The 27,087-nt window shown below is 39.7% G+C and overlaps 1 protein-coding gene across 2 annotated transcripts; it reads right to left on the bottom strand.

The window, feature by feature from the left end:
- Positions 1-36: 36 nt before the first annotated feature.
- HS3ST1 (heparan sulfate-glucosamine 3-sulfotransferase 1) lies at positions 37-25,688 on the bottom strand. 2 transcript variants are annotated; one of them, XM_066574640.1, is made up of 3 exons: positions 25,373-25,688; positions 1,742-1,829; positions 37-1,254 (listed from the first exon to the last, which is right to left on the bottom strand). In XM_066574640.1, exon 3 carries the CDS (start codon positions 1,138-1,140, stop codon positions 223-225), a length of 918 nt encoding a protein of 305 aa, XP_066430737.1. In that variant the 5' UTR covers positions 1,141-1,254; positions 1,742-1,829; positions 25,373-25,688; the 3' UTR covers positions 37-222. The 2 variants fall into 2 exon arrangements, with proteins under 2 accessions (XP_066430737.1, XP_066430736.1); XM_066574639.1 differs by lacking the exon at positions 1,742-1,829.
- Between the last annotated feature and the right edge of the window lie 1,399 nt (positions 25,689-27,087).

The raw sequence follows: 27,087 nt of genomic DNA, 5'->3' as shown, positions 1-27,087 counted from the left end.
AATCAAGAGTAATTTGCTATATTCCAAAATGATTGTTTATTATCCATGAAAATCTTTACAAAGTGTATTCAGTTATACAGTATAAAAATAAAACCAGCTTATTTCTTCATATTCTAGACTTTTAGAGAAGATTCCATTAATAAATAATTAATAGTTTAAATATCCTCATTAAATACAATGTAACATTCCAAAAAGTTCATGTTACCACCTTTTTCTCCTTAATTACAGCCAGTCGAATGTCCTCCCAACAAGCTCAAAGAATTTCTTATTGGGTTCATAGAAGTAGTCATGTAGTTTCTCTAAGAGAAAGGAGCTTATGTGTGGGTGAGCCCGCCCCTTGGACTCGTGTAAACAACGCTCCCGGCCACTGTCCCGTAAGCAGTAAAACCCTTTGGTCTTGTTGAAGTAAAAATTTGATGCATTGATTTGAGGAGAAAGACTCAGAAACCTTTCTACCTTCTGTATTTCAGGGAATGGATCCTTAATTAGATAGTCACCATCAACAATGTGAATGTTTTGGAGTGGGAAGTATCTTAGCCAGTTTTCCATATAGGTGTAATATAAACTCCTGTTTATTGCTTTGTAGTCAGTATTGAGTTTACCGTTTTGTAGAAGTAGGCTATCCACTGGAGGATAGGTCTTATTTTTCTGCAAGTGATTATAATAGATTTGGGTGTAGTCTGACAAGACTCTTTCAATAGGATCCCTTAAGATAAGCAAGATCTTGATTGTACTGTTCATATTGTAGATGCGTTCAGGAACTTGAAATGATGTGAAATATGCTGGTGTTTTCTCTACTGTAAGTTGGTGAGAATAGGCAAAAGGCATTTGGTTTAAGTACCAAGGTAGACCTTTCTCATACTGGTTTTCCCAGTCAAAGAAATGTATTTCACTCTCAGCCACAGCAATATCAGAATGGAGACTGAGCATTTCTAACAGAGCCCTAGTTCCACCTTTACGTACTCCAATAATAATGGTGTGTGGCAGATGCTGGTAGGTACCATTAGGATGAGGGATGTTGTTCGGCTCATAAATCGGAGAGGGAGATGTGAAAATCCTTGTATCACCTGGGGTTGGCCGAGAAGGCACACCTTGAGGCTGAAGAAAGAAAAAGCACATTCCAAAAAGTAGCAAGGCCATGACTAATTTCAAGAGCTTAGCTTCAGCTAGAAAGATGGTGCTCCATAGGTCTGGAACTGTAGAAGGAGTAACGTCTCTCAGCTTGGTTGTGCCTAAAATCTCTTTAGAAATAACCTAAAAAAAAAGGAAATAAAATATTAGAAAAGTATTGCTATGTAAACATTTAAAAAAACAAACAAGGGAAATATTGACACACTATTACTTTACGAATACGTGTATAATTATGAAGTCAAATCTAGGTCTTGCTAATTCTACTGTTCTCTAAACCCAAATGATTACTTTAATTTCTTCGGAATTCAAAGGGTCTCTGACGGTCACAAAAAGTAAAATGGTTAATGGGATGGAGAACTAAGAGAAGCAGGCATCATGTTAATTTTTCAACAACATCAGCATTAAGTTTAGAACAAGAGTTAGCAGAAGACAGCCACGTATTTGTCAGGGTCACTTTATAGGAGTGCCGATTCTGTAAGTTGCTAGTACTTGCAGTTACAGTTTACAATTGTTTTTTTTTTTTTCCCCGCTACTGTGATCTTTAATACACTTGATTTTCTTTCCTCCTCTCAGAGATTGCAGTGCAAATGGCCAAAAGAAGCCTGCTTACATGTGGGGATGTGCAGTCGACAAACGATTTTTAGGCCAGTTGTACACGGTCATATTTGCATTGCGGAATCCTGTCGTGTGCAGCCAGCCTAAAAGATGAAAAATGAGTGAATTGTTGGGTGTTGGATCAGTACATATGTTTACACTGAACAATATTTTGAATGATCATACAAGCTATTATTGCTCCATGTGACTCTACAACCTGTTGCCTCTATTATTCTTCCTTGTAATTAAATATTTTTCTTTATGTAGACCTGTAACATGGCTAGAATTTTTTCTTTGGCATGTAGAATGGCCATACGACTAGGCTTTTCTAAATTCATTGCCCATATTGGGTATGCTATCCTGACTTAGGCAAACCCAAGTCTGATTGGGCACAACTTGAGATATCAAGCATTAACATAATACAGAGGTTTTATGGTCAGAAACTACCAATAGTTGGGTGGAGGACAGCTGCAAAGAGCATCTTGCAGCAGCATATCGATTTCAATAATCACTGTGTAATGTTTTATTTCCCCAGTAGTGGCGCTGCACTGAAATTGAACTCTTCCTGACGTGTCTATTTACATATTAGTTTATTGATGAGGGATCTTGTGTTATGGCCAATGGTGTGTTTTGGCCAATGGTGGCAATGCCTCTCCTCATCTCCACCTGTCTTGGCCATCAGCATCCTCAGTGGCTTCTATGTAGCAAATGCTACACTGTTCCCCTGGGTGTTACTTCTGCCCTTACGGTGCATGTTAGGTCTGCCTTTTAAAAGGCCAGTGTGCACAGATTGTTTCTGTTCCCCAACCTTCCAGGTTATTAAAGGCACCAATCTCAAAATCGGGGGGGGGGGGGGGGGGGGGGTTACAAGAGCAACATTTTCCAAATGGTTTTGGGAAGGTGTTACTGTTTCATGTTCGACTCTTGGTTTTGACCCTTGCTTGCATTCCCAACTTTCTGCAATTCTGCATGTCCTGACCTTGGCCTGTCCCCTGACAAGGATTTTCCATGATTGCTGCCTGCCATGACCCTCTGTCTTTCTTACTGTACTGGATGCTCACTGCCTGTCCTGACCTCAGTCTGTTATACTGTGTGTGTCCTTGCCTGTCCCTTGGGTACCTTTGACCCACCCATGTCAGCTGTCGCTGCACTGAGACTACACCCAGAAAAATCATCTGTAGGCCACTGCAGTAAAGACCATGTCGAACAAAAAGAGGGTAAAAGGTTGAAAACCAAGAAACCCATTGTTGCATCCCTAAGGAGTAGCCCAAATTAAAAATCGGTCAGTGACACAGTGGGTCCACACCTGCTGCAGGACACTCTGATTGTCCAAAGCAAACAGACAAGTCTTTTTAAGCTATATTTGTACCCAATAAGAAAATATTTTCTGTATTCGATTAAAGTAAGCCATTAGGAATTATTTTTAAACTGTTCTATTCTAAAAGAATTTGCTCAATACAACAGTCACTAACCATGAGCAATGTAGGAATCCCGTATGGGGCTGTATTCCATGAACCCTAAATAAACTTCTGTTGTCAGAATAAATTTCCCTTTTCCAAGATACCTGAAATTCTTTCATTACTCAGAGCTTTACATAAACATGAATCACTGTATTCATAAGTTGGCCTAAAGTACAAAGCAATTCATATTTTTCATCATAAACTGTCTTAGTAAGTTTAATCCACAACTGCTTACAGACAAAAAAAAGTCCTACAAGGAAATGTGCAAGTACTAGGTTTACTATGTCCCAACTTTAACCCTTTTTGAAGAAATGCCATCATCCCTATGTATTACAGAAAAACGCCTAAACGTTTATAACTTTTTAGCCATGCAAACATTTTAACTTCTGCCTTTCCAAAAGTGGTTCCAGAAATTGTTCTCTACTTGCTGTAACGTTTAACTGACTTGAAAGTTAGTTTTTGCAACGCAATTTATTTCACCAAATCAACAGACTGTTGTATAAATCAGCAAGGCTTTGGTTGTCAGCTGATCGGCTCATTTATGAGAGCATGCAGAGCTGACAAATGGTGCAGGGAATAAAGGATCATGTTAACCTGTAAAAGCATTTTTAGAAGGGTCCATTGACAATAAAGCGATCACAAATTATTCCCTTGCTGTGACCCCCAGCAATTGGCTGTTATATGCCACCACAGGGGAAATTAAGCACTACACAATGAATTGTCTGTAATACAGAACAGGTTGATGTTTTTTGTAACTGCTCGCCACTCAAAAGAGGAGGATAATGAACAGAGACTGCATATATATATATATATATATATATATATATATATGCGCGGGAACATAACTACAGCTAGAGCCCATCAACACATGGCACATAAGACAACGTTATTAAATATGGCACATGAGAACCCAGTTATAGATCATGCAGTAGTTCCAGATGCTTCAAGTTATGTCTGTTGACATGCGAAATCTGTTGGCTCAATGACTTTGGTCATCCACCAATGCAGCTTGTTTGTATTAGCTGTACATATATGTTTTTTTCAATAGGGAAGATGTAGATCACTCTGGCACTACTTATCTTGGGGGAAACAGGAAATCCAAGCTGTTCAATCCCGTTTTCCCCAAACATGAAACCTTTGAGGCAGGGGTGTAACTATCGGGGATGCAGAGGATGCGGTTGTACCCGGGCCCAGGAGCCTTTGGGGGCCCATAAGGCCTCTCTTCTCATAGGTGGGGGCCCTGTTACAGATTTCGCATTGGGGCCCAGAAGCTTTAAGTTACAATTCTGATTTATCACTTTTTTCCACCATTTATAGTATTTATTTTTCAGTCATTATCAATATCATACGCAATAAGCTGCCTGTGTTACGCCGTGATGAAGCAATAGCTCATATCTTGGAGTCAGGTATGAAATTTGTTGCTATAAGAGCCCGCACCGAAAGTAATATGATTTCTTCAAGTACCCATGTTTCCCCTGCAGGCAATTCAAACTGGCTTACATGCCAGGGTTGTTATTGATGTGGTTGTACCAGGAGCAATTCATGCCCACGTATGACAAATGCAGGTTTTGCAGTCAACTAATAGTGATACAGAATTTCAAATGTGCTTTTACTGATTGCAATTCAAGTTACATTGTATATTTATTTGCATTGTCAACTCTATTATGTTGCTTGTACATCCCACAAACTTAACCAGAATATATTTTATCTATTTCGACTGATAATTCCAATAAATGAGCCTCATCTGGGACCATTTGCTATTTGTAGAAGTTCATGATTCGGGTACAACATAACGCAAGGTTATGTGCATTGAACAAGTATTGCCACCAGCCTTTGGTGGAGATTGGGTTCATAAACTCTTTTGCAAGAAAAGCTTTTTGCATTTTAAAGTTAATACCCCTGTTTCCCTGAAAATAAGACATAGCATGATTTTCCAGAATTTGAGGATGCAAAATGATTTTTCAGGCTTTTTGAGGATGCTTGAAATATAAGCCCTACTCCAAAATTAAGCCCTGCTAACAGTTAATTAAAAAAGTCAATTTATATAGTGTCCAGGCAGCTATACATGTAAAAAAGTTAAACCTTTTTGAACAAAAAAATAATATAAGACACTGTCTTATTTTGGGGGAAACAGGGTAGGAGATTCCTTGCTGCTCTTAATTATTAGACAGATTTACTATACTTTTTTAAAAGTATATTTCCTCTGATTTTCCATATTCAGTAAGTTTGGCTATGGGATTTCTGGTATTGGTTTATTTGTATTTTCTTGGGAGATGCTTTGAGAGGTGTACACATCATATCCTTATACATCATCTATACCTGTTTAACGCTATATACTATATTAAGGCTCTATTTGAGCTAATATACGCAAGCAGCATTTTTTTTTTACCTTTGTGCACAATCATTTTTTAATGTGGTTCCAATAAAGTATTGGTTTTTTATATGCTGGTGCTGGAATCCATCTTCTGCACTTCTAGTTTCCCCAAGACCTGGCTTGGCGTCCTACATTCACACACCTTGCTATATGGATAACATGGGCTGACTATTGCTACTGGATTGTGCTGTAAATCGAGAGCTGAACTTTTTTGGGGTTAACATTATTGTGCATTTTAGAACTATTTAGTCTGTTTGCACGGACTAACTTTTAGACAGTACTGCAGAATAAATCACATTGAATTTAAATAGAACTACCACCCCAATGCAGAGGCTTGTCAGAAAGTGAATCTCAAACACAGGCGGTCAGTAAGAATCGCCTACCATCATACTATCATGACTAGTATAGAAATCTTAGTATATCTGAGAACGAGATTAAACAGACACTGATGCAGAAATAGTTGACGAGTAGCAATATTATAAGGTCTAGTTTCCATTTTTTTATTTATTTATTTTTTTTATACAAAACACCTTAGACTTAAACCTACACAGACGCTGATTTGAAGAAAGATTTTTACACATATTGTGTACAAAAAGAACCATAAATACTAAGGAGAAAATATAGCATTTCTGACCCACATCACAGGACTCTCGCTAGCAAAGCCAGAAACCAGCTGCTCACTGATGAGGGGCAAACACCCCAAAACAGCTATTTGTGCATGGAGTCTGGCTTTGCTTTCAAATTCCCAGTCATTGTTACAAGGCTTGTACAAAAAGTCTAACATTGTCTTGCAGGAAGCTGCCTTCCAATAGGTGGCGCTGCAAAGGTATTGTTCCATCTCCCATATTTAAAAAAAAAATTTGACTTCAAATTTCTCAAATTCAGTCCAAGTTGGGTTGTATAGTTATTGCACTGAGCCCCTCAATTGCCTCGAAAAAAAAAAAAAAAGTTAGGTTGGTAACCCTGTATGCTGCTTTTAGTAATAGAGCGTAAAGTCTACAACTTCCAATGTCAATATTCCCTGTCAAGTTTTTACTAGCTCTTCCCTCGTTATTTCCTTATTACTAAGAAACCAGTTTTTTAGTCTGTAAAACATGATCAGGGTCTAACAGTAAAAACACCTCGCATATTTACCAGCACTATTACATAGATGTAAAAAAAAATATTGTTTAACAGTGTGACCACTAATTCTAGTTTCCTGGGCTGTCTATGAATGGCTTTAATTTCTTCATCAAAGAAAAAATAAATAATGCACTTAACTAGTTCAAATATTATGTAATATGCCACAGTGGTGTGGGCTCAAGTGTACTTTGGCATTTCACCAAAAAAAAAAAAAAAAAAAATTTTGGTTTCTAGACAGAGGATTTTTCTATCACTTTTTCTTTCTTAATTGAACTGTATTAAAAAGCCCTTCAAATCATGGAGGTTAAGTTGATCAAGTCCCGTGATACCTTGCAGAGCTGCCAGAAACAAAGTGCCATCAGCACTCCTAATATTTTATATTGTAACTCCAAATATAAAAAAAAATTGGAATTCACATAATTTTCTAACCAGTGAAAGCTCTTGAATCCAGTGATCTAGACATGTGGCTCTCCTAACCAGTTATGCTTAGAGCCATGATTTTCAATCTGTAGTTCTACCATTCTTACAAAAGTACAATTTCCATCACGCTACAACACCTGCAATGTTTGCAACACTAAAAGCTACAATTAGAGACCACTTCTCTGGAGCCTAGGTTCTCAAAAGCAGATATGTATACCCCAGGGCCCATATGCCACGTCTCTAAAGGGGTACGCTCCCATTGTGATTTTCAGAGGCTGACTGCATGGTATATGATCATAGTCTTGAGGATACTTGGGTGTAATCTGTTTGAGCAGGGGGTAGTTAGTTGTAGTAATGTTGAGGACCGCTGTTCTCGAGCATAGATACTAGAGAGGATCATCATTATCAGCCCTGCTATGCCTAGATTGTCTGATTTCTGCCACATTCTAACTTGTTGACCCCATTTTCAAAATATATAGATGGGTATTAAAGGGGTTGTCCCGCGGCAGCAAGTGGGTCTATACACTTCTGTATGGCCATATTAATGCACTTTGTAATATACATTGTGCATTAATTATGAGCCATACAGAAGTTATAAAAAGTTTTATACTTACCTGCTCGTTGCTAGCGTCCTCGTCTCCATGGTGCCGACTAATTTTCGCCCTCCGATGGCCAAATTAGCCGCGCTTGCGCAGTCCAGGTCTTCTCCTGTTCTCTATGGGGCTCCGTGTAGCTCTGTGTAGCTCCGCCCCGTCACGTGCCGATTCCAGCCAATCAGGAGGCTGGAATCGGCAATGGACCGCACAGAAGAGCTGCGGTCCACGGAGGCAGAGGATCCCGGCGGCCATCTTCACAGGTAAGTATAGAAGTCACCGGAGCGCGGGGATTAAGGTAAGCGCTCCGGTGAGCTTTCTGTACGTCCCTGCATCGGGGTTGTCTCGCGCCGAACGGGGGGGGGGGGGGGTTGAAAAAAAAAAAAACCCGTTTCGGCGCGGGACATCTCCTTTAATGATAAGCATTGCAATGAGCCCAACAGCTATAAAGAGTTCTGAAAAGACTACAAAATTGTAGATTTACGTAATAAGCGGGCCACAGTTGTTTCACATTCTACATAACCAGGAAATACTTGAATGAATTAGAACTATTTGGATCTCTGACTATCTAATACCGTACCTCCTTCCTAGGTCTTAAGTTTCATTTAACATGTAGACAATCAATACTGAAGAAATTTTGCCAGTGCTTTACTGGATTGAATTTCGAATTGATTGACAAATGACTCCATTATAAATCAAGGTACCGCTAATCTTCATATACATTAGTGAGTTACCTGTTAACTAGGTTTTCTAGATTTACAAAACAAATAGGATAATCTATTATAAGGCCATAAATTACATTTTACCTAAAAAGAAAAATCCCAATTTTTGGAATTTACTTAGAGATGTTTTGTTCATACACATTTATGTCATAGCCACAGGCTAGTTCTCATATATTTCATTAGAGAGGCTGCTCACAAGAACAGCAAATTTCTCTTTCCCTTGCAGTCTTTGGAGAGTGCTGCCTCCATGCAATGTCAAATAGGTGAGGTTCCCATAGACGGCTTTGTACCCATTACACATTTATGCCATACTTTGTGTATATATACCTTGCATAGGATAGGAAAACTCTTTAATGACTTATGAAGTGCATCACAGTCAGGCGCTAGTTCCTGTGTTTACCAGCAAGATAAGCAGGAGTGGATTGTATTACACAGCCCTGCTCCGGCTGCAATTGGAGAGGACACCAAAAATATGACGAAACCCATTGGAGTTGAGAAGTCACAAAGTTTTGCACAAGCCATTGTGTGCAAAAAGGTGCAGCATTTTATATTTTTTTATTATATAAGTGAATGTGACTCAGTAGGGGTGGGGCCACATGTATATATCGAAATATACTATGATTTACGCCAGAAACCAGCATAAATTATAGCTCATCTCTACGCCAGCTTGTTCCTAGTGGAGATTTCACAGTCACAGGAGACATTCACCTCATAATAAATTTGGCGTATAAAATGCTGATCTAAGCAAGTTACCTCCAAATGTATTTCTATTGTGCAAAAGTGGTAAAACAAATTAAAAAAAAAAAAAAAAAAATTGTATATGGCATCCCTCCATTTGTTGTGACCCAGGCCATAGCATACAGTTAACCTGTCTTATGCCGCACAGTGAACTCCATAAAAGGGAGACCCAAAAAAAAAAAAGATTATGAGGCAATTTTTTTTTTTTGCGATTAGATAATCAAGTCAATGAAAAATTAACATTGTGGCTCTTGGAATTCAAAAAATAAATAAATTAATAAATAAAAAAAAAGTGATGCCAAATCTTTAAGGTCCAGATTAGTGGGCTGTTAAGCGGATTTAAGACAATTCATTGTAGATTTACTTTCTTTTGAAATAAGGCTTCCCGGAGTTCTTTTTATAGTTCTACTTTATCTCATGATTATCAGAGTCTCCTGTATTTTGAAGTGGATTGGGCTATAATGGCCCTTTCCCTGGAAGATTATGGATAGTCTCACAGTAACAAATTCAAGTTCCTATACACATTAGGTAAATGTCTGTAAGTAGCCATTAGCAAGAACGTGTTAATTACTCACAGTAAATTCCTGCCTCCACTCTTTAGCTCAGATATTTCCAGTTATACTAACCTCCAGAAATTGTAGCACACAGTATATAGAAATTACGTTAAAGAACCCCCCCCCCCCCCCCCCTTTAAAAACAGCAGACCCAGCAAGAAATTGCCATCTGAGAAAAGATGTGTTCAGTCAAACATTTACATTGTTAGTAAATTTGAAAAAAAAAAAAAGAAAAGTCCATTCGGTTTAGTTTATTGAAAAATTCTGCAGTGTTGATTCCGAAAGAAGAAAAGAAAAAAAAAACCCTATGCGGCAGAAACCAATGTTATTCCAACTATAGCAAGCAGAATAAATCCCAGGGGTCTGAATAAGCCAGATTTGCATAGTTTTAAATGAATAGCTGATTATGTAATCAATGGCAAGTTTGGACCAGTAGGAGCTGATGATACTTCGTGGCTTCCAGCTTTGGATCATAGATGACCCTCTACAATTTCAATTTGCCCTAACAAAGACATGTGGGTAGGAGTGGTCTTGATGATATAATCCCTTTAACAACTCAGCTTAGAAACCAGTGAGGTCACGTTTGGAGTCTTCTTATGGAGGTATATATTGAGTGGACTCCCAATGCATACCTCTGATAGAAGGCTGCAATGTATATTACGGTAAACAGTAGGGCATTTTTACAGCTTTCTCCACCTCATCTGTCGCTAACTGGAGAAGTATCAATGCTCTGCAGGGTTGAATTGCAGAGGCAAGAAGACCCAGCTTTGGAGGGGTGAGCACAGAGGACAGACTTCCTCCACATCCTCTGGGAAGCTCTAGCAAAGCAACTATTAATATATTTTAGAGGGGGTCCGATTTCTCTTTTTGTTATGCTGGTGCTTCTTGTGTAATACGAGTTGATGTGATATGGAGACTGTTGCTTTAAGAGGAAGAGGGTGCGAGGAGCATCTGACTGAGCGTGAAGTCACTGACTGGAAACCAGAAGGTGGTCAGAGCAAGGACTATGGGCTATGACAACTGCTATGGAGGGTCTCCTGCACAGCTGGTGACTGGTCAAAAGAGTTGTCCTGTGGGTGCAAAATGTGAGCCTAGTCAGCAAAAGCAAAGTCTTTAGAGCTTGCCACCTCGCTTCTCTGGTTTGACCTGCTTAAACTCACTACCTTCCAAGAAAACAGTTACCGGGTAAGCTTTTTCTATACCCTGTTGCATGGGAGTTTGTTAAAGACAGCTGCATAGGCCCAATTGATGGGTAAAAGGACTTCTGCTAACCAGCCTGTTAACTGCCAATTACGAAGTTTCTCATTAATGTGCTCTTTAGGCCTACTGTTAGTTGTGTAACATTCATTGTCGTTCCCATGTTTTCAGCAAAATGTCCAGTTCCAGTTAATTTATTACATTCCCCATAAGCCTCTGCATGATCACAAAATCTCAAGCCTACTATAGGATGAGGCCCTTACGGAACTGGTTAGGCTGGAATCAGGCCACGAGGCTCTGCTGTAGTCACTCCCCACTCATGTTGGCTGAGAAACAATGGTGACCCTGCAGGAGCTAGGCCTCACTCACTCCTGGAGGTACCTCCTGATGCCCACCCAGTCCAACACAATCCTGTGATGGGCAGGGGAGAACTTCAACCTGAGCACAGTGCCAATTTGCATCTGGGTAGTTGCTATTCAAAGCAAAAAAAACCAAAAAAAAACAAACAAAACACAATTCGCGACCAGCTCAATGCAAGGAGGACAGGTACTTCTTTACCTTTGGGAAGTATTACTTGAAAAGATGGAGTCTCTAGCACTCGATCATGAATATGGACCGTAAAAGGTGGGTCTGCAATGTGCAAGAGCGTTCTGGTCACTTTACACTTCTGTACCTTCGTTTTTAATATATATGGAATATATAATTTTTAATCTGAGATATTAGTGCTGTAGACTCAATCTTTTAAAAGGGGAAGTTACTATGCATCAACAGTTATATCACCCAGCTCCTCCAGAGACACTTCAGTGAGGCAACTAGAAGTTTGGCACACCTGAACAAGGAGCCCCCCTACCACAAGGCTGCTGGGCGATAAATAGGCAGCCCGCATGTCCTGCTAACAGGCAAAAATGTCTAAGGTATGGTCACACAGGAGGATAACGCCAAAGGCCTTCCTGCTGTCTCCTTATGGGTTCCAAGTCTGGGGTCTTTACACCAAGAAAGAGGAAGGCAACCTAGGAGAAAGTTGTCTCTTCTGGCCAGTGACTCTGACCTCTAAAGACTTCAGTGCAAGTAGCCTTCCAGGGCATCAGGCCTGCATCCAGGGTTCCCTCTTTGTTGAAAGAAACTTTAGAGATATGCCCATATATGGACAGTGACATCACTATAGCTCCCAAAGGTAACCATTTTATGAAGACCTGCGAAGGATGCCATAGCGTGGAATCCATCACCCATAAGCTATTATGGTCTTCATTAAACAGAACCTGTCACCTGCCTAAAGCAACTTATGGTGCAGTTAAGGCAGGTGATAGAGTGGAGTACTGCATTTTTCATACTCACCCGCTTCCTGGTTCTCATGATGCCTGCCTGCTCTTCTATACAAGTCATGAGATCGCATCAGACTCTGAAAGTCAGATTTTTGACCGGGGCATGGACTTCACAGGCAGGCACTGCAGGAACCAAGAGAGTATGAAAAATACAGCACACATCTCCAGGTCACCTATCCTAAAGCACGATAAACTAACTTATGGTGCTTTAGGTAGGTGACAGGTTCTCTTTAAACATATACTTTTCTTTTTCCCCTTTATGTGGGATAGAATAGTGTAGTCTACAATACTTTTCAATAACCTTTGTTTTTTGTAGTGCATTGATGTATACTCCAAAAGAACACTCTTCTGACCTCTGTCTAACTAATGGAGCTCTATAGACATGTTTAGCGAGTGTCAGGAGCTTTCCTGACTTCTACACTGAACCCAAAAACGTGATGTGAACAGGCCCTTAGATGTACTTTTATAAGCTGTGAGCGTCAGGTTTAATGTGGCTTTCAAACCGTCTTTACCTTGTAAAGGAATTCTTAAAAATCAAAGCAAATACAGAAGAATCCATTTCCCCGAACTTATTGTAGAGTGAAAGAAGATGACACTTCTAAGAATAAGTACATGATACAATAAGAGAGGATCTCCTTTAAATCCAAGGTCATGAATTCTACTGAACAAACATGCATTTTAACAACCGAAGAATTCAGAGACTCACTAAATTGTTACAGACAAGGGAAAAAACAAAAATCAATATTTCCCACAATACTTCCCACATCAATACTTACACCCCGGTACGCTGATGAAGTACACAGTGCTGACTTACATGAAAAATCACACAAATACACCCTAGAGCATTGTATACAAAAATATATTACCTTGGAAATTCGTCTTATCGCCAGTTGTGTTCATTCTCAAAACTGAATGCATAAAATGTTGACTATGCAATTTGTTGAGAACAGAACACCTTGTATTAAGCTATGATACTGAAATAATAGCCAAAGCAGCATGGAATATTTAAACCTGCCTTGCTATTATGTACTGTATTTGTATCAGCATCACCAGTAATGGCACCAGAAGTGATTGGAAAGGTAGGAGCCACATATATGCTCAATGTAAAAAATAATAAAAAACAAGCCCTATAAACAAACAAGGAATATAAAGCTCTCCACACCAGCTGATAGGTAGAGCAGCTAGCAACCTCTGCACAACATGCATTAACCCTTGCCCTGCATAGTAACAGGGTAACGGGTCAGACCCTGTGTCGTGGCCACCATGCTACGAAGCCGTCGCGACAAGCTGCGACAGCTAGGAGATGTTTGGATGAGTGAATGTGTGAGGTCACACATGGCAGACAGGCTTAGGATGCCCTCAACAGACAACTAGTAAAGTGGATTGTCTGATCATCTGACAAGCACGGGACGCTCCAACAGTTTAGTTGCTGGCCATCTAGAGTCAGGTGGCACCATTGTTACTGCTTTTGCCACCAACCGTTGCCTCCATTTGTAATGGTGTCATGAACGAAAGTGGACACTACGGAGTGGAATCCAGTTATCTTCAGCGATGAATCCAGGTTTAGTTTGGGGACTGACAACATTCATGTTCAGGTCTGGAGACTTAAGGGTGAGCACCTCAATTCTGCCTTTGCTACTGAGCAGCACACTGGCCCCAATGCAGGTGTGATGGTCTGGGGCCATCAATTACAACAGTCGGACACCCCTAGTAGTGGTACGAGGGACAATGACAGCTCAGCGATATGTTCAGGACATCCTGCAGCCACATGCGTTCTTCTCATGGCGGCTTTCAAGAGGCATTTTCCAGAAGGATAATGCTTCGCCGTACACAGCAAGGGTTTCACAGGAATGTCTCCACAACATTGTCGCACTTCTGTGGCTGCCCGGTAGCCAGATTTGTCACCAATAGAACATGTAGGAGACCATCTGGAATGCCAACTTCAGCAGCCTATGAGTTTGCATGATCCAGAGGGGTTCAGTTATGGCAAATGTGGTCCAATATGCTGCAGGATACCATACAGAACCTGTAGGCCTCCATGCCTGCCCGCATCATATCTTCTATCCAAGCAAGAGGCAGTACAACAGAATTCAGTTTTTCACAATGAATTATCCTTTTGCTCTAATATTGTAATCACATATCAATGTTACAATCAAAAGTAGAAAGTTTCATTTGATTCCAACTTCTTCTGGGTGCTTGATACATTTTGATAATGAGTATATACGGCTCAAAATTATTATCTGCCCGATTTTTGGGACAAGAGTTGCCGACACAATACAGTGCATTAAGAAGGATCTGTCACTTCTCCTAATATGTCTGTTTTAGTAAATCCTTATAAATATAGTGGATCAGGTTTACAGAATCCTCTATTATGCTGTTTGTCTGTTACTCCTCCTATAAACGTAGGAATAAAACCGTTTCCAGAAGGAGATATGCCCATACACTGACAGCACCAACTGGGCAGTGTCAGACCCTACAGGGACATAAAAGTTAAGAAATTTGTGTGTCCCTAATATAATCCATTTATAGAATTCCAGAAGGAATGACAGGAATATCACAATGCAAGTTCTAAGAAAAGATACTCTAGAAGTGTTATTTAAGGGGAAATATAGATATTTACTAGAAAAAAAAATGCCAGGTGAGGTGAGTTTTGAATGGTCTTAGTTGCAGCGGTTTACAGTTAGTTGTCACAATCCCTACAGAGCCCATATGCATGTATAGGGGAAAAAAAAGTTAAGATGTTACAGAAGATACCTTGAACTTTCCTGCAAGCAGTATTTACTGTAAGCAACATTCCGAGATACTAAGAAATAACACACCAAAATGTTAACTATAAAACAGATAGTTGGAATAAATTTTAACACTGGGAAAACTTGGCACAGAGGCCGTACACTGGGCACAAGCCACCTGCAGGTGTGCAATTACCATTCCAGAAAGAAATAAAGTATACAGATTGATTTATGGGAATATTTTTGTAAGTGACTTGTGTGTACATGGGCTGTTTTTTTTTCATAGGATAAATGAATGTAATGAATTCTTCATCTTGAAATTAGTAGAGGGAATGAGAAGAAGGTGGTCATCCAAAGCGATTGCCATGGAAGGAGGTATGTAATCCTGGCCTACTGCACAACAAGAAACACATTGAAAATAAAGAGCCTTGCCAAAAAAGATCAGTGCTGGTAAGAAATTGAAGCTGCCAATACTCAGACTGGTTTTCATAATGAGGTCATGTGGAATTCAGGAGTAGTCGAGCTCAGATTGACAGGCGGCCAACACTTTGCAATATCCAAACAAACAAGAAAAGGTATCTGACCAGACCAAAAAAAAACTATAATGCTTTATTCATAGTGCTGGGCTCCCTATATGGAAGAAGAGAGGCCTTATGGGCCCCCTAAGGCTTCTGGGCCCAGGTGCAACCGCGTCCCCTGCAGTTATGCCAGTAGCTGGAAACAAGTAGTCAATGCACCTAGAACTCTGCAGGTATTGTAGGTTATTTTCTATTGATGTCTATAGGAATTATTTTTAGCCATTAATAAAGAGCGTCTCATGGAGTGGCCCATCCAGCTCTTAATGTCTACATCAATATATCCATCTCTACATTTTTCTTGCATTATATCCCCCTTTCCTTAATTATTTTATAACCTCAAACTACTCACAATACCTTCCCATGCTTCAATCCAAGACAAATGTAGGACAAGAGGGATACTGAGAGTAGATGATCTTGTTTCTAAACTTTTCGAACAGCTTCAAGTAGAATATCATGTGAAAAAAAAAAGACAAATTTAAATACCTTAGGATCAAATCCTTTCTAAGGAGATTCCCCATGCATACAATGAAAATCCCCAACGAAATCATAAACAAGTTAAACACAATGCCAGGACTGAGACGACACGGTTTTAGGACACACTGACTGGCAACTACAAACTGACGAATAGATCATAGATGGTTAATTGAGAAAGAAATGGGGGGGGGGGGGGGGCGGGGGATTTCTCCCTGGATACATGGGGCAAGGCTTGTAAAGGGGCAATACAATCAACAAAAGGGGCAGCTATTTAGAGACTTAATTAAAAATCCAGATGAGATGGTATTACTCCCCTCAGCTTACAGCATGAAGAGAGGAGATGGCCTATGCTGGAGAGAATGTGGCCAGACAGGCTCTTAACACACATATTATGGACATGTCCTAAATTGCTCACATTTTCGGGGAAGGGGGGGGGGGGGGGAATACTTAAAAGAAATAGACCGATGAACCCTAAACTGGCTATGCTGTTGATAAACCTGGATGATTTAACTTGGCCAATCAGATATCTAATCGGTCACGCTCTCCTGATGGATAAGACAATTATTGCAAAATATTGGTAGTCCTCTCTACCTCCAAAATTTTCCAAGCCAAAAAGAGAAAAAAATTCCGCGCTCATTTCGTCCGGAGTGGAGGTCACCACCAATAGTTAAATAGTTTAATTTTATTCAACATATAGTAGAACAAAAGCCAAAATGCAACGTGTTTCAATGCTATTGGTGGTGACCTCCACTCCCAGACTAAATGAGAGCAGACATTTTTTTCTTCTTGATTTTGGATTTTTGGTTTATGCCTACTATTATTAGTGGGCATATATCTTCCAGCGGCTCCTGGATTCTCAGGATACGGACGGGCACAAGGACTCTTACCTATTTAAAGTGGATCGCGACTCCAAGGTGCTAGTGGGGTGCCCCCTAGCTGGGACCCCACTGGGCAAGTCCCTTTATGATATTCACATGCAAATCGCATAGAATCATTCATTACGAGGAGCTGTCCAAATTATCTATTTCTACCTCCAGATTTGGAGGAGTTTGTGAACCGTATGGCGGGACACTGTCTATTTGAAAAATGGATGGCTTATCGTACAACTAATCAGAAATATTTAGAGAGATGGAATTTGTGGATAATATACTACAAAAAATGAAGTGCATTTTCATCAGATATGGATGCCAAGTTAATGTTAATACTTGTTGACATTATTGTCCATCTGCCTGAAACAACAAGATTCTTTTTTCAGAAGGAGAATGATTAAACTGATTATACTACACTGTAAGTGTAGCATTTCTTATGCATAGATCATCATATCACGGGACCTGTAGAAACAGATGTAGGACCTGCATTGTCTCCTATGTCTCTTAAATAAAAACAAAGCTTTCAAAATCTAAGACAAATGTGTGTAGCATGCAGAGGCAAAAAAGATAATAACGTTGACTTTACTGTAACACACAAGACTGAGTATAAACAAATACAATCAAAACTGATATATTTGTGCATTGGGGCCATATGGTTATTGGGCAAATGCTGCGGGTCTCTCTGCAGCGTTTTACTGAGGTTTGTAATATTGGGTCGGCTGGCAGAGAGCCGCCAGAGACTGCGTATAAATGCGGGTGCACTACGAATGTCCACATGTCACATGCACACGGACATGGTCAGGGTGACTTTTTTTACTTCCCCATTGTTTCATAGTGGGGTTGCGAATGAATCGCCACACATACACAATGTATTGCAGATGGACAGAATTTGCATACTCTGCATATACAAATGCATAGGGCTCACGCTTCATGGTATACAGTAAAATATAGCATGCTGCAATCTATTTCTTGTGCGTATCTATACGCAGGGTCTACACACACGGATCAATGAGAGTTCATTGACGCCATGCACAGCAAATCACAAGGCTATGCAATGCACGTATAATACAAGGTGAAAACATGCTCTATAAAGAATATATTATTTAACTTCGATGTCGGACCCGTCTACTGAATAGTGTTAGAAACGTGTCTGACCTCACCCAAAATGGGAGCTATCTCAATATCGGACGAGGTCTGACACTGGATTGGAAAGTGTTAAGGGCTCGTTTACTTGAGCGTATTCATGCAGTGCATTATACACAATACGCAAGGAATAGAAGCCATTGATTTCGATGGGTTCACACACATGAGCATTATTTTTTCACGAGATGCTCAATAGCATAAAGAAATATGCTACATGACCCATCTCGAAGTCAATGGGCTTGCGGAAATGCACATGACATACGCCGAAAATCTGCATGTTTGCTGTGCATAGACCCACAAAAGCAATGTGATTTTGTACATATTTTGGTGTGTGTGGAAACAAGTGGTGCATTTGTGCCCACAAATATACACGACAGCAATACGCAGGCAGAAGCGCATTTCAGTTGAGCAAACGCGTCTTATATTTACACAGTCGAAGTGTGCTTACACCTGTGTAAGCCCGGCCTAAAGCCTGTGTACCTGGGTTTGGGGATTTGTTACACTGTTAACACCAAATATGTATCAGAAAGTCATTTCAGCCGGGTCAATTGTCCCTGCACCATAACAAAGTGACCAAGTATAGGGATCAGATACAACTAAAACTTCCTCTGTCCTGTAGTTTCCAATGTTCTATTCCGTATTGAACTGCATTACCATCACGGTGGGTCATGTTTGAAGGTCACGGTAGAAAAATCAGGACAAAAAGGTCTTGCATTACACAAGAGCAAAGATGCTACTTCTAAAGTACAGTTATTGATTTGTGCTCCAGTCTATAACAGTTTTCTTTTCTATTTCCCACACTATGAAATGGATGTTCTGCAAATAAATTTCCAATTTTCAACTGTGGTTATTTCATTGTGCAGGATGTATACTATACTCATAGATTTTGGATAGAGGACAGTTTGATGTTTGCAATATTTTGCTTACAGAAAATCAGCTATTTGTTCCAAACGGCATAGTGAGGAAGATAACGGACTTTCCTGAAGGGCAACATCTGACTGGGGTTCCTTGGGCCCATCAGGGGGGACAATTCTGAAGGTCACCTCCCAACTTTTTACAACGTATCATATCCACTTTTCATTATATAATACACTTTGGCATCATGACAGGACATATCTACAATGAGGTCTAGCAGGGTACTTGTGAATCTTTCCATAAGGGCTTAAACACATTCTTTTTTACTAGTGGGATTCTCGCCTGTTAATTCCCGCACGTGAAAAATTACATGTTGTTCCAAAGGTAAAAAACAGAAGAAAATATCTCAATCCCATGAAAGTTGCATTTACATGCGAGTGTGTTGGAATTTTTTTTTTTACTCCCAAAGAAGTTAATGGGTGATTCTTACAGCGGAATCGCCCCAAAATAGGACATGCTGTAATTTTCAATCTAGCACTATTGCAGCAAGAGAAAAATCACTGATGTAAATTAAAGCATTGAAATCAATGAGTTACTTTGCCGTGCGACTTCTGTCCATATCGCACTCAGATGGAACTCGAACAGAAAAATCGTTCACATAAATACACCTTAATAAATTGATCTTAGTGGAAAATGTTCAACTCTACAATCCAAATGGGGTTGTCTTCTACTGGAACATTGGGCTCCATTAGCTGCCAGTGACTGCGCCTACCAGATTTCCTCTGGTACTTTGGTGGGACAGTCCAACCTTGCTAAAAGCTGTAATAATTCATCTAATCTGCTTCTTACAATATTTATGATTTAACCTGATTTTATATTAAGGAGTATAAAAATACTCCAAGACAAGCAAAAAGAAAAAAGCGCAGAATACAACCTACAACAACATGACAAGTCTACTTGACCCACTGAACAAGTAAGAACATCTACGGTAAGTCAGATCCATAATTCAATGTGTGGTCAACAGGCACAAATAAAGTTTTCGCTCAGTGATCATTCAGTGTATGCAATACAGATAGTGAAATCAGGGACAATATTTCACACGTGCAAAAAAGGCAAAAAAAAATAGAGAATGCTGAGTTTTTTCGTGCAACAGAATTGCGCATGCCAAATACGTGCATGCGAACGAACCTATTGAAATCAATGGGTTCTATTCTCTGCGTATTGCACACGCAAATACAAGGTTTTTTTGCTTTAAGGAGATCGTCAAGTATTGAAATTAAAAGGTGCCCACTAAGATTTTAATGCATTTTTCTACTTTTCAGCACTACAAGGAAAATAAGCTTGTACTTTGCTGACGAGATCCCCCTGGGGCTCATGCTATCTAAAAAACAAGGTCAATCCCCTTTTACAGCTACCGCAATTACAACAAGGTCCCGCAACCTCACAATCTAAATATACAGATGGATATAAAATACAGAGATTACCTATCAAATGTAATCGGTTCAAGCTGTCAGCTGAAAATTAAAATCACATTTCCTTTCTTAAGCCTGTGTCACACAAAGGTATTTGTGCGCAGAATAAAATACGCAGCACGCATAGCACATATTGAACTAATTAGCTTAATTCCCCATTTCAATAAACGAGAGTGGGTGGTTTTTTTGCATGTTTAAATGCGCATGATTTGTGTGTGCAAAAAGTACAGTAAGCCCACTTTCACAAATGCGCTTTTTACCATGATTACCGCGGCATTTTGAACACAGCACTACTCGCGGTACAATGTGCTGATTGATTTCAATGGGGCCTCGCAGACCTGTGCTCAAACACCGTGAATTTTGGGCGCCGTCTGCTCTATTTTGGTGCTTTTTAATGCACTTCATCACCTATCACAATGATGGGGTGCTCAAAAAAAAAAATGCTATAAAACACAGTAACCTTCCTTTGAAAACACCAATAAAAATCACGGTAATACCGTGCAATTAGAATTGTGGGGTTTTACAGATGCTGTGTGTGAGAGAGTGGCCCCAAAACACGCATGTGCAATGTCCATTGTGCAAATATGCAGCGCAAATGCGCTTCAGCCTGCGTGATGCTTGCCTTCTGCAAGAAAGAAATCTGATAAGTGCTACCAATATAGTAGAATACAAAACAAAAAATATCACTACACAGGCTTCATTTAGCACTGAAATATTCCAACCATGTTTTTTGCAATTCCCTTTTTGTGTTCGTAAAAAAAATAAAATATAATAAACACAGCAAAAGCCATCGGGAATGTTGTCAATGTAGGAATGTCACATGCATTCCAGCCTTGAGCTTGTAAAACCTATATAATCCCTGGTTACAATGTATCCAAACCACACTGACATGTTTACTTACTGGACATGTTATTGTGCATTTTATATTGCTTTATAGAAGTTACAGGGAAGCTGTTACCTGCCTAAAGCGCCATAAACTAACTTATGGTACTGTTAGGGATCCATTGTCTGGGGACCCCAACAATCAACTGAGCTGTCAGTGCAGACAGAGACAGAAACTGACAGGTCTGACTGCATTGCAGTGGCCCAGTTTTTCGGAATTGCAACAGAGCTCCCACTAAATTCAATGGGAGCTCTGCCTGCAATTACCAACCCGGGCCACTGCAATACAGACGGAGCTGTCAGATTCCAGCTCCATCCACATAGACCGCTAGCCCTAGATCAGCGGAGGTTCCCTGAACAATGGTCCAACTATTGACGCATACAAGTCATCAAAAGTAAAGTAATGAAAAACCCCTTTAGGAACTTTTCACAAGGGTGGAATTATTCTGCCAGGATGCTGCTTAAGCTGCCGCTGTGGAATGCCATGCCAAAAATTGCAGGTGGATTTAAGCAATTTTCGACTACGTATCAAAATCCACAGGTGGCCCTGTGGATTCTGGTGCAAAATATACTGCATGTTGCGGTGCTTTTGCAGGCTAATTCTGTCCACATGAAGGTCCCTTAATTGGACTCAAATTGTTGATGATCATAGGAGAAACTAAACCTAACGTTGGCCAAACATTTGTAATTTCAGATATTTTTTGAATGTCTTTTTTTATGCTTGCTATGTGAAAGTTGCCAATGCCATATGTTAAAAGGACTAATCTCTACTATGATCTGTGACCTGGTCTGGGCTTCCATTGATGGGATGCAGCGCTATCATTTGGAATGAATAACTTTTCATCTACAGCACTCAACAATGAATAAAAAAACACAGCATTAGAGATGAGCGAGCACCAAAATGCTCGGGTCCTCGTTATTCGAGTCGAGCTTTTCGTAAAGTTCGAGAGCTCTATTCGAGTAACAAACCCCATTGACTTCAATGGGAGACTCGAGCACTTTTGTATGGGACCCGCTGGTTGCCGAGCACTGGGTCTCTCTCGCCACAAACTACTGTTGACGTGCGCAGCAGGGAGGGGTCAAATCTGACACGTCAGCAGCGGGGAGGGGCCCAAAATGGGGCGGAGTCGAACACAGCGTGATGCTTGCTCCAGTAGCAAGCACCATGGAGTATGCCAATACTCGAACAAGCATCAAGCTCGGAAGAATACGTTCGCTCAACTCTACACAGCAAACTTTGACAGATATCTTGATCAGCTCCTGCCACATAAAGGGGCGAATGGCCAGCAGAAAATGTATTTTTGTTTATTCTAGCTTATCTGTATTTGTTAAATAATCTTTTGTTCCTGTTATTGGACAGATTTGACTGTGGAGGGGAGAACGGTCTATCTACTTTATTTCACATATCCCTACCCCTGGAAACATTTTTCATATATATGAGTTACATTAGCAGCTTCTTCAGAGTTTACTGTTCCTTTAATGAATCGATTGGTTGCCGCCTTCATGTCAGTGGAGATAACGAAGGTCCACTTCACCATGAATTAGATCGGTATTACTACACAAGGATTAAGACTCCTTTTTACAGCCTTTGTAGGGTTGCTTATTAACTGGCATGTGTTTGTATTAGATGATAAGTCCCATATAGGGAATGAAAAGACAAGTACGGTAAAGAAATCTGCATTAGTGAAGTGGTTGGAGGAGTTCTAAGCTTCTGAAAATCCCAGCTTATTAAATCTTATCTTCAGGAGCATTGATATGTATTTTTTTTCCTCTATACAGACTTCAGCACCCTATACACTTAATACATCAAGTCTCAGTCCCCAACAAAACACAGTGCTCACCTCCACCAAATGCTGCATGAAATAAGTAGCTGCTGCAACTAATTCCACAGGTGCACAGAGAAATTACTGTTGGCTTGTAGACGGAAAGGAGTTAGCCACTTTCTGTTGAAATTGCTAAAATGCAATAGATGTGTACCAGCAGAAGAAATGCTAAAATGCCTTACTTCTTACCACAGCACCCAAGTAGAAGGCCACTGCTACCCATCAGTATGGTGAGGGCAGAACAAGCATTCAGCTATCTCCAGCAGTCCTATAGAGTTGACTGGAGTGGTAGCATGCATGCTGAACTGCTTCTACAGTCAGTTTTCTCACTGAGAGGACTGCAGTTGGAGGAAGGAGAATACCAGACGCCCCTGCATCTTGGTCGGTGAGGGTCCCAACAGTGAGGCCCTAGCAATAAGGCTTATCATCCATCCTATAATATGGGATAAATGTTGATTCTAGAAATAGCCCTTTAAATATTTTATTACCTTTCTTCTTTGCACTAGTTAAAACCTAATTCTTGGCTTTTTCCACTGAAGTCTATAGGACTAACGGAAACAACCATAAGTAGGCACTACCCATCTCTCCATTCAATATATCCCAGGGTGCAGTGTTCAAGCAACCCCCATTCACCTGATGGATGAGGATTCCTGACACATCTACATGTCAATCACTGATCGTACATTTTGTGGCTATCTCTGGTAGTCCTATAGATTTGACTAGAGCGTCATCTCCATTCAAGCTCCTCCTCACTCCAGGTGGTCTAGTTTAGAGCAAAGAGGGATACCAAATTGTTCATACTCATGATCATGATCAGTTGGGTTCCCAGTGGCGAGATCCCATTAATAAGACTTATTAACTATTCTGTGGAGAGGGGATAAATATTGATTCTAGGAATATTCCTTAAAGGTCGTATTTACATGAGCGACAATGAGTTACGCCCCCGAATATTGGGCGCAACGTGCATCTTACAGCACAATGACGCTTCATGCAATGTGCAAGACACTGCAAATTAGAAGTCCGGTTCTCGTGTGAGACTTGCATAGAAATAGCGAGACCAAAAAAAACTCATGTAAATTAACTCAATGAAGATAATGAGTTATTACAACATGCAGATTCTGTGCGTCTCACAATCACAGAATCTCACCTGTGTAAAGAAGTATGATTTTGTTTCCCTTTCAACATCCCCCTTCTTTGCACTGGTTTAGCATGAGTTTTGGCCCTTTCCATTGAAGTCTATATGAATAATGGAAATAAGAATGACCTTGCAGTACCACCTCTCCATTCAATACATCCAAGGGTGCGATGTTCAAAGGACCCCATTCACCTGATGGGTGAGAGTCCCAAAGGTGACACCTCCACTTGTCAGACTTTTATGGAATATTCCGTGGATGGATTGCATTACGAAGAAAAAAAACAAAAAACTTTAGTAGTTAAATATTAGTTAAAAGTCCTAATCTGCATTGGAAATTCCACCTTTTGAAGCATCCCCTGTGCATAGTACGGACTTCACAATGGTTAAATACACTCTTTACTCTACGCCTCAATCACACACACACTAAACCAACAATGGGATTAGTCCATTGCTCAGTCAGCGTAGTTTGTAAGGAATGGACATTATAAAAGCCATACAACTAGGAAAACACTGCTAGAATTCATCTTTCCCATAGTAAAGATGCAGAAATGTAAACTCCGAGGCAGAACTAGAGCCGTCAGTCATCGGAGCAGAGACTGTCAGATGTATTAACCAGTGCAGGTCCTACATAGAAAACAGCATCAATACTATAAACTCTGGATAATTTCTAAATTATTGAGTGTCTTATTAGCAAAATGATCACTGGCAATTATGAAATAATCAGTTTGTGACGTGCATCAAGTGAATTAGCATTAATGAATCACCCAGCTGCCAAATACACCTTATTATTACACAATCACTTCCTAATTTATGCCCTGCTGCTTTAATACTAGGTTTGTAAGAGAAAGTCTAATTAAGCTATATTATATTAATGCTCACAGTTATTGTTAGAGCATATGATATTGCATATCAATGTGATATATATCTCACACACACACGGCAAAAAATGAGTTACACACATATGGTTTATACTCTGGCAAGGCTTGAATGGACAATAAGTATTGTCTGAACTAAGTGCAGTCACATGTGAGCAAGTAGCTCTGCAAAGATGTTCTGCAGCAGCCATGTAATCCCCCCTGGCATTCCTTCAGAAGTGTACAGCATGGATGTCACAGTGAATAAGGTGGTTGATGAAGATTTAGTTAGTGAACTAGCCCCCTATACTCACTAAGCAAAAAAACTTACTTGAAGTCCTTGTATGCTGCGATCGGTCTACACAGGATAAGCATTCATGGCTGGAGCCTGGCACCGCTGCCCATCCAGGTGCCCTTGTAAGAAGCGATCAGATGTTTGCACTCTTGTAAGTCTCTGTACTGTGACGTGCTCAGGTTTCCCCTCCCATAACCCAGTAACCCTAGGACCTCATTGCCAACACCTCTGGGAGGCTGCCCAGCCCTCTCCTGCTAGGAGTGCCGCATATGCTGACGAAATGCTGGTGTTGCAATGTACACAGGTGACAGCGGCTGGTGGCCGGGGAAGTCGTGTGTTCAGCCCCGTGCTCTGCTGCGAACTCCAGGCTTACTTCCAGCACTAAGGCACTAGTATGTTGTAGCAGGGGAGCCTCCTCTACTGCCGTAATATACCCAGTATACGGGCACTCCAGCCTCAGCACGGGGCCAGAAACACCTGTGTGCGCGAAGGAATCTCGGATCAGCAGCTACACAAAATAGGTTACAGTATCATTAATGTATAATAATATTCATGTATGTTATGTTACTTCTAGAACTAGAAACAATTACTAATACAGTTCCCCATCAAACACCGAGACTATCTATCTATCTATCTATCTATCTATCTATCTATCTATCTATCTATCTATCTATCTATCTATCTATCTATCTATCTATCATATCTATCTATCTATCTCATATCTATCTATCTATCTATCTATCTATCTATCTATCTATCTATCTATCTATCTATCTATCTATCTATCTCGTATCTATCTATCTATCTATCTATCTATCTATCTATCTATCTATCTATATATCTATCTATCTATCTATCTCATATCTATCTATCTCATATCTATCTATCTATCTATCTATCTATCTATCTATCTCATATCTATCTATCTCATATCTATCTATCTATCTATCTATCTATCTATCTATCTATCTATCTATCTATCTATCTATCTATCTATCTATCTCATATCTATCTATCTATCTATCTCATATCTATCTATCTCATATCTATCTATCTATCTATCTATCTATCTATCTATCTATCTCATATCTATCTATCTATCTATCTATCTCATATCTATCTATCTATCAATCATCTATCTATCTATCTCATATCTATCTATCTATCTATCTATCTATCTATCTATCTATCTATCTCATATCTATCTATCTATCTATCTATCTATCTATCTATCTATCTCATATCTATCTATCTATCTCATATCTATCTATCTATCTCATATCTATCTATCTATCTCATATCTATCTATCTGTCTCATATCTATCTATCTATCTATCTATCTATCTATCTATCTATCTATCTATCTATCTATCTCATATCTATCTATCTATCTCATATCTATCTATCTATCTATCTATCTATCTATCTATCTCATATCTATCTATCTCATATCTATCTATCTATCTCATATCTGTCTATCTCATATCTATCTATCTATCTATCTATCTATCTATCTATCTATCTATCTATCTATCTATCTATCTATCATCTATCTATCTATCTCATATCTATCTATCTATCTATCTCATATCTATCTATCTATCTATCTATCTATCTATCTCATATCTATCTATCTATCTATCTATCTATCTATCTATCTATCTCATATCTATCCCATATCTATCTATCTATCTATCTATCTATCTATCTATCTATCTATCTCATATCTATCTCATATCTATCTATCTATC

Source organism: Eleutherodactylus coqui, chromosome 7, assembly GCF_035609145.1.
Source record: "Eleutherodactylus coqui strain aEleCoq1 chromosome 7, aEleCoq1.hap1, whole genome shotgun sequence".
Taxonomy (NCBI): domain Eukaryota; kingdom Metazoa; phylum Chordata; class Amphibia; order Anura; family Eleutherodactylidae; genus Eleutherodactylus; species Eleutherodactylus coqui.
This window is presented reverse-complemented; position numbering and strand designations above follow the sequence as displayed.